General features: G+C 41.5%; 1 protein-coding gene across 3 annotated transcripts in view; it reads left to right on the forward strand.

The window, feature by feature from the left end:
• Dyrk2 (Dual-specificity tyrosine phosphorylation-regulated kinase 2) overlaps nucleotides 1-9,606 on the forward strand; it is a 51,826-nt gene extending 42,220 nt beyond the window's left edge. For all 3 annotated transcript variants that reach the window (XM_020954720.2, XM_086832081.1, XM_020954718.2), the window contains 3 exons: nucleotides 4,795-4,933; nucleotides 4,992-5,163; nucleotides 6,750-9,606. In XM_020954720.2, the coding sequence (XP_020810379.2) occupies nucleotides 4,795-4,933; nucleotides 4,992-5,163; nucleotides 6,750-7,786 (1,348 nt within the window). In that variant the 3' untranslated portion in view covers nucleotides 7,787-9,606. The remainder of the gene's footprint in view (nucleotides 1-4,794; nucleotides 4,934-4,991; nucleotides 5,164-6,749) is intronic.
• The last annotated feature ends 5,106 nt before the right edge of the window (nucleotides 9,607-14,712 follow it).

A 14,712-nucleotide genomic window follows, 5' to 3' on the forward strand; every position in this document is an offset into this window, starting at 1 on the left:
TGCAAATATGAAACCCAAAACCATGTCCCTAAAGTGACACACTTATTACACCTCCACATTCAAGGACTTCATTTTGAAAAAAGGACAGTGCCACCAGTAGCACGGGATGGGAGGGAACTAAATTGACGCCAAGTGACACATTTCGCACATACACAGCACACACATATTATTTTGGGATGATTTCCCACATTGGTCCCTGGCAGGTGGGATTTTCTGTCGGCCATTTCGGTCTTGTTCTGGCATTATGGGCCACATAATTTACGGCGACAGCTATAAAATGAGAGCTGCCAAAGTGCCAAAGACAGCCAGCAGAACGCCACACTCTTGCCCCCATAACTATGCAGCATATTGTCCCGATGAGGCTCCTCCATTCTAGGCCAAGTCCTTCTGCCAGCCAGTGAGGGAGTGTGTGTGTGTCAAGCACATAAATTTCAGCTTAATGCTGCCCGGGAGGAAAACACGACCGACAGACCATGAACCCCGTTCCCTCGACTCCTTGGATCCTCCTTTCTTTGGACTCCAATGTCATCGTATGTGCCTCCCAGACATCAACGCCTGGTAGATATGCAATAAGTAAAGATTTAATTTCAATTTTTATGGCTCATCACGAGATCCCGACTGGTGATAATCGCCTGGGAATTAATTATAAGAGTTTGAATAGATAAAAAGGAAATTGAATGCTATAAACATGGTTCTGGATACAAAGCAAATTTGTGCTTTTAATGATGGCAATCGATTATGGAAGTGATACTTTATTGCCTGTATTTAAACACTGATAATTATAAGGCGGGTTAGAGCTTAAAGATAAAGATAGAATATTATCTATATTATTTCTATATTATTTGAATATTCCGATAATAGAGTATTTAAACATTATGGGTAGTAGATAATTTAGTAAAACCAACAGGATGCACACATATCCTCTTTTTTTTTGGAAATTATTATATACATAGGCGTTACAATCTCTTTATTTTAAATTAATTTGCTTTTTTTATCAGTAATTTGTTAAGCGAGTATAAATTAATACATTTATATGTACTCCTCAAGCTCTACTTTAATTATTTGGGAAAGTTATGGGACTGGCACTATAATCCACTTCAAGGCCCATCAATGTCAAACAGATGTGGCCGTGCGACCGGCTGTCATCAGTCGTGTAATTGACTATTCCTGACATGAACGCCGACAACGTGGGAGTGACATAGACATCTGGCAGGATGTCCTTCTCCATGTGAGGACTGAAAGAAATGATTTTTAATTAAAATGCAACATGCGGTTGATACCCGGCGCTGCCTCAGTCTGCGTGAGCACTGGGCGTGGCATGCAAATGAGCAATTCCGAGTCCTGCAAGTTTGTTTTTTAAATTAATTTTTGCACTCGGAGCGTGTAAATTGCAATTAGGGGAGAGTAGAGCCAAAGGGGCGGCAAGGACGACTGTCCGTGCCCGCGGATTGAGTTACCAGGAGAATAGGCATTCCATGAGCCGGGGGAAAAGCGGTGTCAGCTGCTGTTGCTCTGTTGATGTTGATGTTGATGTAGGTTATTATTATGCCGTGCCATGGCACAGTAATTACTGCTAATTGACATTTCCCGAGCACTAAGTTTGTTTGCCTGCACGCCCCGTCAGGACGTCAGAGTGGAAGATAGCAGCCAGTTAGCCTGGCCAAGGCCAAGTCATTTATCATCTGCTAAAAGGTATATCGCCTGGCAGAATACTTTTTGCATTTCTGTGATTATTTAGGCTAACGTCACACAGAGCCGCGGACTAATTAAAATGCCGCACAGCGACTGCCTCGGTAGGATATTTGTTCGTCCTTGAGCCGATGAGCCTGGCCCGAAAGCCAAGGTCACTGGCGTCCCAGCCGGGGACAGCATCATTAATTCAAAAGGCGGCTTTCTGCCAGTGTTTCGGTTAAGCGGCCTAACTTTGAATATTTATGGATATTTAAGGGAAAATTAACCAGGCAAAGAGGGCCTGAAATAACTTGATTCATATTTTATGAACTTTCCCAATGGAATCAATATTCGGACCTCCATTTCGCCATGCAAATGCAGACAGGACAGCCAAAAGCCAGTTGTCAATCAACTACTTGGCATTTCCTTTTGCTTTTTCAACCAGCAAATTTATGCTAAAACTTTGAAAGCAGCGACAAAGTTAGCTCTGCGACCAACACCCAAAAAAGGTGACACAATTTTCGACTCACAGAGAAGTTTGTTTTCCAGAGTTTGGCCAATTGACAGCCTCAAGATATGCAATAAAACACAGATTTTCACTCGGATGCACATAGTTAACGAAGCTCAAGCTCAAGGATTTTGAATTGTCAACGAACAAAAGGATGATAATAACATTGACATCCATTCGATTCAGTCTGAGATAAGAGACGAAAATAGTGTCCTTCCCAAGGAAGACCTTCAGTCGGTCTCATCTATATGTATTTATTTGTTTACTTGGGGGCGTCAACCGTCATTGTTTATCCAAAACTTTTACTCTCGGCCGCATTTGGCATTCTTCTGCTCCATTTTCGGTGTGCTAAATGCAGGCATTAGTGGCTCGTTACAATTGCATGTTGCAGTTACTGTTGTTGCAACGGCGCGGCGCATTGGCAAATCAATCAAATTACGAGCCGGAATTTCGGCACGGAAGCGGAGACGGAAACGAAAACGGAATTCTGCCGGAGTGCCGGAAAAAGGCGCGGAAATGCCGGGAAAGACGCTCCCAGGCTGTTTTCAAGTTCACGGCAGACCCTTCCGTGGACTTCTGCCTCTCTGTGTGGCATGTCATAATGCAGTTATAATATGCAGCAGACTGCCAAGCATACAGATGTAGGAGCCGGGCTCGCCGATTGAAATTATGACATTTTGATGATTTTCTTATTGGTTTGTTATAGACTCGTCTGTTTGCCAAAAGCACGGCTGCCTCCCATCTATTTTTGGGTGTCGTGGCCGTAAATAAAATCGATTCCAATGCCGCTCTTTCATCGCCTTTAAAGGCCAGCATTTTAAAGTCCGCTATTTTCGGCGCCATTGCAATGTAAAAGTTTTCAAATTAAAAGCCGCCGCGTGACCTTTGTGGCCGTCGTTCGTTGGGGCAGGCTGTTCCTCTTCCATCCACTCAGCGATTTGACAGTCATCCATGCCATTATGTGGCTTAAAAGGGGGAAAAGCTTGGCCTTGACACTCTGCGTTGGCTCAATCAACTTAGCGCGCATTTAGGCGCTCTTAGCAACTCGTGCACTGGGGTTTGACATAAATTTAAATTGGATTACGACACTAGAGAGCTGTAGAACATGGCTCAAAGCCTTAGCAAGCGATTAACATGTGTTCAAATCGCACTAAATATATATTTTCCAGGCTGTAACCACACATATCCTGGCTCCTTTTCATGCCAGGAACAGTTATTACCTTTGGCAATCGAATATTGCTCGTCCCTTATGTAGGTCAAACATGTCAGAGCAGCTCTCATGAGCAGGCAATAAAGTTATTGATGGCAATATACTCGTAAAAGAAAAAATCCTGGGAGTCAACGGATATGAAGGCGAGTTCCATGAGCGGAAGAAAATCTCTGAAAAGATGGGAGTAATATCCTGACTCCTGGCCATCGCCCAAAAAAATAAAATAAGAAACCATCAATCATCGTCTTTCATACAGAGACATCCAGAATTGACAAAACTTTTTCGTCTCGATAAACTATAGAATGAGTATATATTTCAACCCCCAGACGGTTATCTTGAATGGTTGTCTCTTTTGTGGTTACATTGACATTGAGGAACAGGAAACTGTTTGTTATCAGTTAATTAATCGGTCGCAATCGCATAACTGCGAATGCAAAACACGGTACAGAAATGGCAATGTAAACAAAACAGCCATCAACGGGTTGACAAAAAGGAGTATTATGTCTACTAAGGAGGAAGAGAAGGACTTACAGTGTTGTGCAGTTGATGATAATCGTAAAGAGTTGTGGAAAATAAATAAAGAAGATGAGTAACGCTAAACTATGATTATTGTCAATTCAAATGTATGATCGTTATGCATTTTGTTAAATAGAGAACTTTAATATACCTGCAAAGTCTGATTGGTTCCACTGATATCTGATGAGTTTTAATAGAGAACAAAGCCGATCCAAAGATTAAAAAGGATATGTGTGTGTTTTGCCCTATTGTCGAATCTCGATTGGGTTTTAGTCAATTAAGCCGACTAGATCTCGAGCAGAAACTAAGTACAGCGAACAATATTTTCTAATTGGAATAATGTCTGCATTTTAGGCACTTGATACTTTCCATTTCCTTACTGTACAATAGGACATCTTTCGCACAGTTTTTAGAACCAAAATATTACTTTATTTCATACACAATGCTAAATTTGAAGTATTCATTAATGAACCTTCTTAGTTTGAATTTCTACAGCTCGATCTTTAAGAAAAAGAGTAAAGAGTACTGCCTTTGCCCCACTGTTTCCAGCATTTGGGGGCTGCTTTTTTGGCCTGACTTTGCCACCATTCCTGCTTCTGACTGACTGCTCATGACTGGTGGCATTGTCAATATTGCCGCCGACTTAGAACGTTATCGCACTGGGCGCCCAAATTTGAGCCCGACATGCAATGGGAATTAATTCAATGCATGTTACCCGTACTGCAACACGGACTTAAGGCGGCCGTTCCTAGTTTTGTTCTCCTGTCGCGAGTGTTTCCTTGTTTCGGTAAACGATTTCGGGGGGCTTCTGCGCTGACTCATGTTCGAGTCACACTTGAATGGGCCCTCACTACTAACGTCCCGTATGTCCTGCTTTTCGTCCTTGCAGCCTGAACCTGTACGAGCTGATAAAGAAGAACAACTACAACGGATTCAGCATGAGCCTCATAAGACGCTTCTGCAACTCGATTGTGAAGTGTCTGCGTCTGCTCTACAAGGAAAACATTATTCACTGTGATCTCAAGCCGGTAAGTATATAGTATAAATCGTTCCAACCTTGCTCTAATCTATCCGTTTTGGAAACAGGAAAACATCTTGCTCAAACAGCGTGGCAGCAGCTCCATCAAAGTCATCGACTTTGGCAGCTCGTGCTACGTGGATCGTAAAGTCTACACGTACATCCAATCGAGGTTCTACCGCTCCCCGGAGGTGATTCTCGGCCTGCAGTACGGCACTGCCATCGACATGTGGAGCCTGGGTAAGTGTCCACTTTTAATTAAAAACATCCTACCGAGAGAGTCCCCAAGTGGACTGAAAAACGTGTACATATATGTAGTGCAATTTAAAAGGCTCGCCCTGCATTTGGCAGGCAAGTTTATTGCCCACTCACGTTGGCCCTATAAATATCTACCTGGCAATCGGGGGGAAGGATTAAATATTAACCAGTTTTGTGGCATGCACTGCACGTGGCCGACTTTTGTGTTTGTAGGTTATATAAAGGGACATAGTATAGAAAAGCAGCAAACAAATCTCCGTTTCATTTTTTGTTTTTCAAAATTAATGGCAATTAATGAGAAACCATTTAAGTGTTATTTTCCCCTGTAGGTTCTCAGCCACTTTAGCCGAACAATTGACCTGGCCCAAACACTGAAAAGCTCAGCAAAGTGTTAGAACACGCACTTGGCCAATTAGTAACAGCAACAGGCAAAAGGCGGCGGAAAAGGACCTCCTCCTCCTCCATCCGTCCGAACAATGAGATATCGATGAAGGGGCCGGAGGTGGAGGGCGGGCACTCAACAAGTGCCCCAGCCCTTCTCGAAGTTTATGTATATAATAATTTTGCCAAGCCCTGACCGGGCTTTCACTTCGTCCTGCCCTCCGTTGCCACTGAACACATCCTTTTAGCGGCCATTTCCGACCACAGCCACGTCCGGTCAGCGGAGGCAGTAGCGGGAAAGCACCGTGAGCAACTTGGGCTCCTTGGGCAACAAAGGACTCATTAAATGTGCGCACGGACGTGAGGTCAGCTGAGCACGGGGGCTCTGCCCGGGATCCTAATAAAAGACAGCCCAGTTTATTTTTATCCACTGTCTTGGCCTGCTTCACGTGTGTGGGCTCTCACTTATTTGAGTTACTGTGCACTGAGCACAGGCAATGGAAATGGGTTACGTGTTGAATGATGTGAGCTCTTAGCCAGTCCTCCTGCCACTGCCACATGTGGTACATACGTGTTAGTTTGATAGCTAGAAGCTTCATTAGGTAAATGAGGTCGCACTGAGGAAGGGTTAAGCTTCAAATACAGGTGGTGCAGCTAAAAGGGTTCTTGGTTTTAGTACCTGAAATTGATTGGGGAGGTTGGAAATCACTTTACAGCTGGGTAGCAATGCATCTCTTAAAGCCTTTAAGATATCTATATTATTTGTATATAGAAAATAACTACCAAGCTTAGTCATGTTCTGAGGGGGGAAAGCATTTGTCTGTCAATTACTGCAGCAACTGAAAAATTGAGATGAATGGTCAGAGGTCGAAGCTCAGTCAAAGGCATTGAGCCTGCAATCCTGCTGTGACATCCCTCTGGCCAAAGGCACTACATCCAAGTCCGAGTCCGAGTCCGAGTCCATTAGAGAGTGCAGCAGGAAATAAATAAGCTCGAGCACAGCAGACACGTGTCCGGCACAAAGTCAAGGTCAATGCGCTTGTACGACCGCCCGAAATTACTGCGGAAGATAGATAGTTACAGATACGAATACAGTTTGCAGATATATATAGTTTATAGAAATAGCCCCTGAACCCAGTTGAAAATCAATAACAATTTGTTGTCAACCTTTCTCTTCATTTTTTCAGGCTGCATCCTTGCCGAGCTGTACACGGGCTTCCCACTCTTCCCCGGCGAGAACGAGGTGGAGCAGCTGGCCTGCATCATGGAGGTGCTGGGCCTGCCGCCCAAGGTGCTCATCTCGGTGGCCAGGCGGCGGCGCCTCTTCTTCGACTCCCGCGATGCCCCGCGCTGCATAACGAACACCAAGGGACGCAAGCGGACGCCGGGCAGCAAGTCGCTGGCCCAGATCCTGCACTGTCAGGACCGCTATTTCATTGACTTCCTGCAGCGCTGCCTGGAATGGGACCCCGCGGAACGGATGACGCCCGACGAGGCGGCCCACCACGATTTCCTGCAGCCCTTCTCCTCCAGTCGCCACCGCAGCTGCCGCATGTCCAGCAGCTCGTCCAGCTCGGGGCTGAACAGCGTCTCCCAGAAGTCCTCCTGCTACAGTTTCGCAGAGGTTTCGCCGGGCAGCAACGGTCCGGTGGTGGCCTCGATCACCAACACCACGGCGGTGCACAGCGCGGCCATGGCCACAACCACCACCGCCAAGTCACGCCAGCAGCAGCCACCGAGTCACGGCCACCATGGACACGCCCAGTCGAACGGACACCTGCCGGACATCAAGCTGAGTGCCAGCGACAAGTACAACAGCATGCAGAAGGTGGCGGTGCGCTCGAAGATCGCCTCCAGCGTGTCCGACCTGGAGTCGGTGCAGCAGTACTCGCTGCATCGCATCTACGGCGGCGTGGGCAGCGGCAGCACCCACCACGTCTCGTCGGCGGCCACCAGGAAGCACCTGACCGGCAGTGGCAATGTCGGTGGCGTCGGCGGGGTGTCCTCGAAGTATGGCAGCTCGACACTGGCGCACAACCACCACAATGTGACGCACCACAATGCATCGACGGCCACGATTGCCACGACTACACACCACCACCATCATCACGGAGTGAGTGGCCAGCAGCAGCAACAGTCTTCAGGCGGTGGCGCCACCATGGCCATGTCACACTCTCAGTCCACCGGCGATGTCTCCGACAGGGCCATCTTCGGGCGGGCTTGACTCCGGGCCAGGCCCACCAAGCTGGAGCTGAAGAAGTGCAAGCTGGTCAACATGATGGACTTCTGGAGCTAGAAGTGGCGTCCACAGCACTGCGCTGATGTTAGGGAGCGAGAGGACGAAAAGGAGGAGAAGAAAAAGAAGGACTAGAAGGCTAGAAGGCTACTCCTCGACCTCCTCTCGCCGATTTGTAGTTATTGTTATATAAGCTATATAGTAATTATATAGACATGTGTGTTGTGTGTATTGTACTGAATGCGAGCGCATTGCTGTTGCATCCCCATTGCTCCTGGTGATCCATGGTGATCCCCACTTGAAGTAGTCGCGTCTGGCAACGGCGACTCCTTCCTTCCCCTGCAGCACTTTGCAGTATTCTCAGTTCCCCGAACCGCCCCCCACAATTTATTTCGCTACTGCCATAGCTAAAGGTATTTTGCAATCGTATTCAAACCCTGAACCCTGAACCCCCAAACCCCACCCCGAAAAGTATTCTTCTCCCTCCAGTTACCAGTAGGGTGTCCTTCTGCACCTTGTCCTTGTATTCAAATGTGAACAACCAGCCTTCGAGAGTAGGGAAATCAAACATAAACAGAAGCCAGCTCAAAGGAACAAGAAACCCTAGATATAGTTATTAGATATGAAGGCATACACACTGAACATAGTTGTAGAGAACCTTTGTAACGCGACTCACCCAACGCATCCCACTCACCCTCAGAGACCCATCATATACATAGGCTAACGACTCAAATCTGTAACAATTTCATACATCTTCCATGTCTTTTGCAACAGTATCACGGCTGTTATTAGTTACATATGTGAAGGCGAAATGTATCTACATCTTAATTGTAATTGTATTCGTAGTTTAAGCTATTGGAGATTCGATTGCCAACGTCAGACATCACACTGAAATATGCTAAGCCCCAGCGCCCACTCAACTTTTTAGTCTGCCAATGCAAGTGAAGTTCGTAATTATGTGAAGATAATGCAACTACATCAACCCCCGCCACACGGAATACATGTCATAATTTAATGAAATCACATATGTTTAATGAACTATATAATTCTATTAGACCTAGAGAGAGCGATACGAAGAAATAAACTACGGCCAATATCACAACAGGACAGAGTTAAAGCAACCCAATAACTGCAGCAATTACTGTAGTGCCCCACAACTATGTATGTATGTAATCCGTATTACTGGTGGCAAAACAGAAAAATAGTGTTTTATTCAAATTAATGTTTGTGTATGGCAAAAGGCAACACAACAGACAAACTGTGTGTGTGTAGTAGGAACTTGAGCTCGGTGGGAACACCTCACCGAAGCTAGACTGTCATTTGAACGAAGTTTGTATAACCTGTAATCCTGTAAGTTTAGATAACAATGTACACAAATTGCAATTTTTGCTCATGATATTTATTACATAGGACTACCATACCTAAGCCTATACATAAATATACACATGGCTGCGATCCTTTGGAGCTTCTTTCGTATTATTTATAAATGTTTCTTCTGCCACTCTTCGTAATTATGTCTCGGATACTTTCATTATGTGTTTTATTACGAGCTTTGAAAAAACAACAACAAATCCAATTGCAAATCTTGTTTTACAAAGTGTGTTCGAATTTAACGTTTAGTATTAACTTAAATACAATGAAACAAATAAAAAATGATAATTTTACCTATAATTACAAAATATACGTATATAATATATATATCAATTTTAAATTAATGATGCATATTAATTGTATAGATCAAGAAAACCACATGTAATCAATTACAATTAAAACAATTACAAAAAAAAAACAAGAAATTATATACTCAACTAAACTAGTGTTTTCCATATTGGGTGGCCATCTAAGGGTTAAAATGGACGTTAAGTTGTTTGATGTAGTATACTTTCAGGAGGTGCCTTTGAAAAATGTAAGTAAGTTAAGTACAATAGAGATAATTGAAACGAACTAGAAGTATCCATAAAAAGTACATCTTTTCGACAATATAATAGCACCTTTCCAGCCTATGATATTTTTTTTGAGCTCAAATATGGTATTTTATTCGTGGTTTTTCATTGAATAAGGTAAGCAATTGTTTAAATATTTTATTGTTTTTATACGTACAACTTTAAATTTACTATTGCAAAGTGTTTGAACTTACTTGAGCTATTTATTTTTTTTATTCACTGTTTTTATTATTCTTAATACTGTTATATACAAAAAATATAAATATTTTTATTTTAATAAAAACGGCAATAAATCGTTGTTTCTAGGAGGAAAGTTACAAGGTCTTTGTATTTATTTTATTTTAATTATATACAAAATATAACGTGGCAGAAACAAATATATAATTAGCATTTTCATTCATTTTTAAAAATACGTAATTCGTATGTCATTATAATTTAATTGTAATTTTTAGAATGGTAGTTTTAATAGAAATGAGAGTTTCGAGTTTTGTTTACTAATTTTCTTTTTTTAAATTATGTACTACTTGATTAATCTAGCTCGAAGTTTAATGGACGACCTACCCAGAGGCCTGAGTAAATAGTCCAAAATTTATCGTACAATATTTTTGGGCCAGGCTTAAGCTGTAGTAACTTGGTACTAAAAGTTCCAGAGCTTACCCCATAAAAACATACATATTATCATGTAGCAAGCTTAGATAACCCTATATGTAAAAAATACTATCCGTATATAATTTCTTATTATCTAGTTAAAAGTATATATCTTGTAAAATTTTCATCTGCCTTATCCATGATCACGGACGGAAACGGTTATGGGTTACCAGAAATTATTGACTTAATATTTGGCATAATTTTGACAGCTTAGTATCTCTACGTCTTTCACAATATTTGGTGTTGGCCATAAGCATAATGAGTCCACGTGACACCATTTGAGATTGCCGGGAGGGCTCCACGTTGGTTCATTTAGTTTTTGTTATTAATTCATCGGATGCTCGTCTCAGGCATTCGCATTGATTATGCAATTTCCGACAAGTCTTAAACAAAAAGAAAACAAAAATTGCCAATTTGATGTTGTGATCACATTTGTGTATTTTTTAGATTGGCATAAGGTGGCACTTAACCGTGGCCCTAACTAATAACTGTATCTGTTTAAGCCATTAGTGCAGGGTTGGTGGAATCCGAGTCGACGATTATCCTAAACTACTATTGGGGTTTGGACCAAAGACAGTTTTTGACAGCTTTGAATGCTTTGCGGTTCGTTTTCACCTCTGAGATACCCAAGTGCCTGCGTGGGGGTTAACGAGGCTGAGAGGCTGAAGATTTCGGGGAAAGTAAGAGCAGAATTCTAAGTACACGCCTGCGTGAACCTGCCGTGTGACTTAATCCCGGCCCATTCTTGAATGGAAAGTAAAAGTTGCCACCTCACGATCCGCCGATCGATCGTTCACACCAGAAACCACAACCTCTTCTGATGCTGGGCCTGGAGTGATAAGCACCGGGCTGTAAGCGTCATTGAGCCAAAGGTTTATTGACGTACGGATGCCTCTTCTGCCGTCCAGAGGTGATCATGATGATGATCACCGGGCTGGCCACTTGTTGTTGCCAGGTTGGGTTTCGGTTTCGGGTCCATGGCATCTCGCTCTCTGTCTCGAAGGCCGCTTCTGCCTCCAGTTTACCTCTCTTTGTTTCGCTTTTTCTATATACACAATATATATTTCTTTCTTTCCTTCTTTCGTCGCAAGGTGAAAGTCTTTCCCCTCGAGCGTTTTGTTGTTGCTATTTGTAAAGCATTTAATCTTTTTTCGGTGTTTCAGTTTTTGTTGACCGTCTGTCTGGAAATGGCTTTTGTTTTTTGTTGTTAATCTCGGACTGTCCATTGGTTACCCATTCATCAAGACCTTAAATACATGTTTCTGTGGCTCCGATCTTGAAATTCTAAGTTGTTAGCTCAAGTACATAAGTATGATTCATGAAACTCTACACTTTTCCATGAAAGGGGGAATGGTTGTAAAAATAAAATATGTTTCCCCTGCATTAAAATGAATTGCGACAAGTCGTAAATGTCTTTCTCAGAGGTCAGCCGAGTTGTTTGGGATAAAGTAAAGGCAAGGCTAGGCTTTATTAATAAAACACACCCTTGGTTGTTGTGGGTTTCGAAAGCTGCTATAATAAGAAATTAATCAATCGGAGTCATCTGTAATTGATCGAATACAAGACACCAACTGCCACTGTTTATTTCTTTACATTTTTGCTGGAATTGCCCTGTTTTTGACCCTGGACTCAAGTTATAATGGCGATCGATTAGGAAATCTGCGAAATTGGATATTAAAAAACTCGTCTCTTTCGACGTGTGTGGGAAGTAATTACCGAGACACTGGTAGAGATCGAAATATTAAATCAAATCAATCATTTAAAACCGCTTATTTAAAAATTGATTTGACAGGGTGCCGACTTCCTGTCAAGATCTTCTTTGGATTATGCAAACAATTCAATCAAACACCAAACAGGTGAAAATATTTTCTTCAGATTTCTGAAATGGGATTGCAAAGCGGATTTTCTCACAGTCCGGCGATTGTATGGCCGATCGACAAAGAAAGCCATCAAATAAAATGTAAGAGCACAAAAGACCTGCGGAGAGTTGGCTGCAGTCAATGACTCGGTATCATCATCGGTCATTATCACGGTCCGTGAATGGAACAAAGAAGCCCAACCTGATGATAAGCTCCCTGGCGCTTGCCACTTATGCAACCGCCACTTAAAGGGACCTCAGGTCTGTCCCTTAGAAGTAATTGGCCTTGGAATTACACTCTATTTTTGGGGCGTTCGTTCCGAAAGTGAAAAGTTATTTCTGAAAAACCGGCGATGAAGTGTCTATTTTTGGAGTTGATTGATGGATGAGTTGATTAGTAGCCACTGAATTGCATGGCAACTCGGAAATAATTGGTGGCAAAGCTGGAAATGCAATTATTTGTTGATCGGTCTAGCTGGTTCTCTGATATAAAGTGCGTTTTTCTTTTCACGGACTGCTTATACAAGAGGAAATGAATTTCTGAATCAAATGTTTTATATCTGTGGCTAAGTTGGAAATCTTTGGAAAGTTGATGAGAGATAAAATCTTCAGAAATAAATGTTACTCATACATTCATTGATCTTAAATATCTTTTAGTAAGATATTTCTAATATTTTGAATTCTTTTGAATTGAAAACTATTAAGAAAACTGCAGTAAAATGAACTCCTCATCACCTCTGAAGGTAAGTACTATTTAACAACATCTAACATATTTACAAAATTAAAGTCTGCGGCTTCCCACCGATCACTGGAGTGCACCAACTCGGTAATATCTGTGACTGATTCCCGCCGAGACTCCATTAAGTTATCAAATCGAGCATAATATGCTAATTCACTGCCAAACAACTGTGATGTAAGGTGTAAGGTGCTGCTCGGTAGATCGTCTTATGCGGTCGCAGCGGGAATCGCCAAACTTCGGGCCGCATTACTCAACTGAGTCGAAGCCCAGCATTAATCATGTTCAAATCATAAACTCATGAATTCGCTCATGAATGTGCGTTATTCATTCGTAAAAGTAGGATTAAATGCGGTACCATAAATTATATTTCTGAAGTGAAATTTACTGCAAGGAACAACTACTAAACTACAATACTTAAAAAATTATCTATGCTTTTAAGTATAAAATTGTTCGCTTTTATTTATTGCACCAGCAACTTAGGAACAAAGATACAAAAATCAATCAAGATGCAGGAATGTCGTCCCAATTGTACCATTTATAAACGTTGTCTTCCTTCAATGACAAAGTAACACTTAGCTATCTGACCGACCTATAAAGGTAGCTTCCAGATATACTTAATGTAAAACAAATCGATTTTCTACTGTCCTCAAAGTGTATACATATAAACACAAAAGAATAACAAAACGCTATTAGTTGAACTGCTAAATAAAATTTTTATAAACAATGCATTGAAGCTTATAATTGTGTTTAATCGTGTGTAAAGAAATTAAAATTTCGAAAATGTCAGAAACTTTATCGGTTATACGAAATCTTATATTCTTGTTCCGAGCCGGAAATCATTTGCCAGGGAGTCGGACCACCTACTTAACAGTCGCTACCAGTGATAGGTCTCACAAGTACACGAACACGAACCGAATTTTCATATCCAAAACTTTATCAGGCAAGGGAAGGAAGATACCAGACCTTGGTGAGATTTTAGCTAATAAACGAAAATATAACTATGAATTATAAATTATAACCTTGCAGGGTAATATTTTTAAGTCAGAAGTTAGCAACGCAGCGAAGGAGATATTTACATCTCAAAATATTTACATATATACATATATACATATGTATGTGCATATATTCTTGATCAGCATCAACAGCCAAGTGGATCTAGCCATTTTTAGGCATTTAGGTTATACAAATTGTGTGAGTTTAAGTAGCAAATTCTACCATACTTATCTAGTTTAATCTAAGACATTCTTTGGTAGAACTTGACCTTACAATTTGTAAATTAATAAATAAGTAAATGATCGATTTAGGGTATATTCGCAAATCTAATAGTCAAGACAATTTACAGAGTTCTTCAGAAATTAAATTCTTCTTCTTATTATTATTCTTAGGTAAAATGATACATATTTGTTTATTTTCTTACAAGCTATATCTTATATATATTGTAGAAATTTATTCTTAAATTAATCGTATAATCTAACACTTCAATTTATTGCAATTTAATTGTAATTAAATTAATCCATTTTCGATTTAGAAATATATGAGTATCTTCATTTCTTAAGAGATAATATGTATTATTTGCTTTGCATTGCTGTTCATGACAGTTTGATATTAAGTTAAGATTTTTAACCACTTCCACAGCTCAAATGAATTGATTTTTGTTAATTTTCTCGCAATTTCTGGCAATTACATGACTGCGGCGCTAAATGGTTAACGAGAAGAAGACTTGCAT

The sequence above is a fragment of the Drosophila serrata genome, unplaced genomic scaffold (genome assembly GCF_035046125.1).
Source record: "Drosophila serrata isolate PLE 108 unplaced genomic scaffold, ASM3504612v1 contig_245, whole genome shotgun sequence".
In the NCBI taxonomy this organism is placed as follows: domain Eukaryota; kingdom Metazoa; phylum Arthropoda; class Insecta; order Diptera; family Drosophilidae; genus Drosophila; species Drosophila serrata.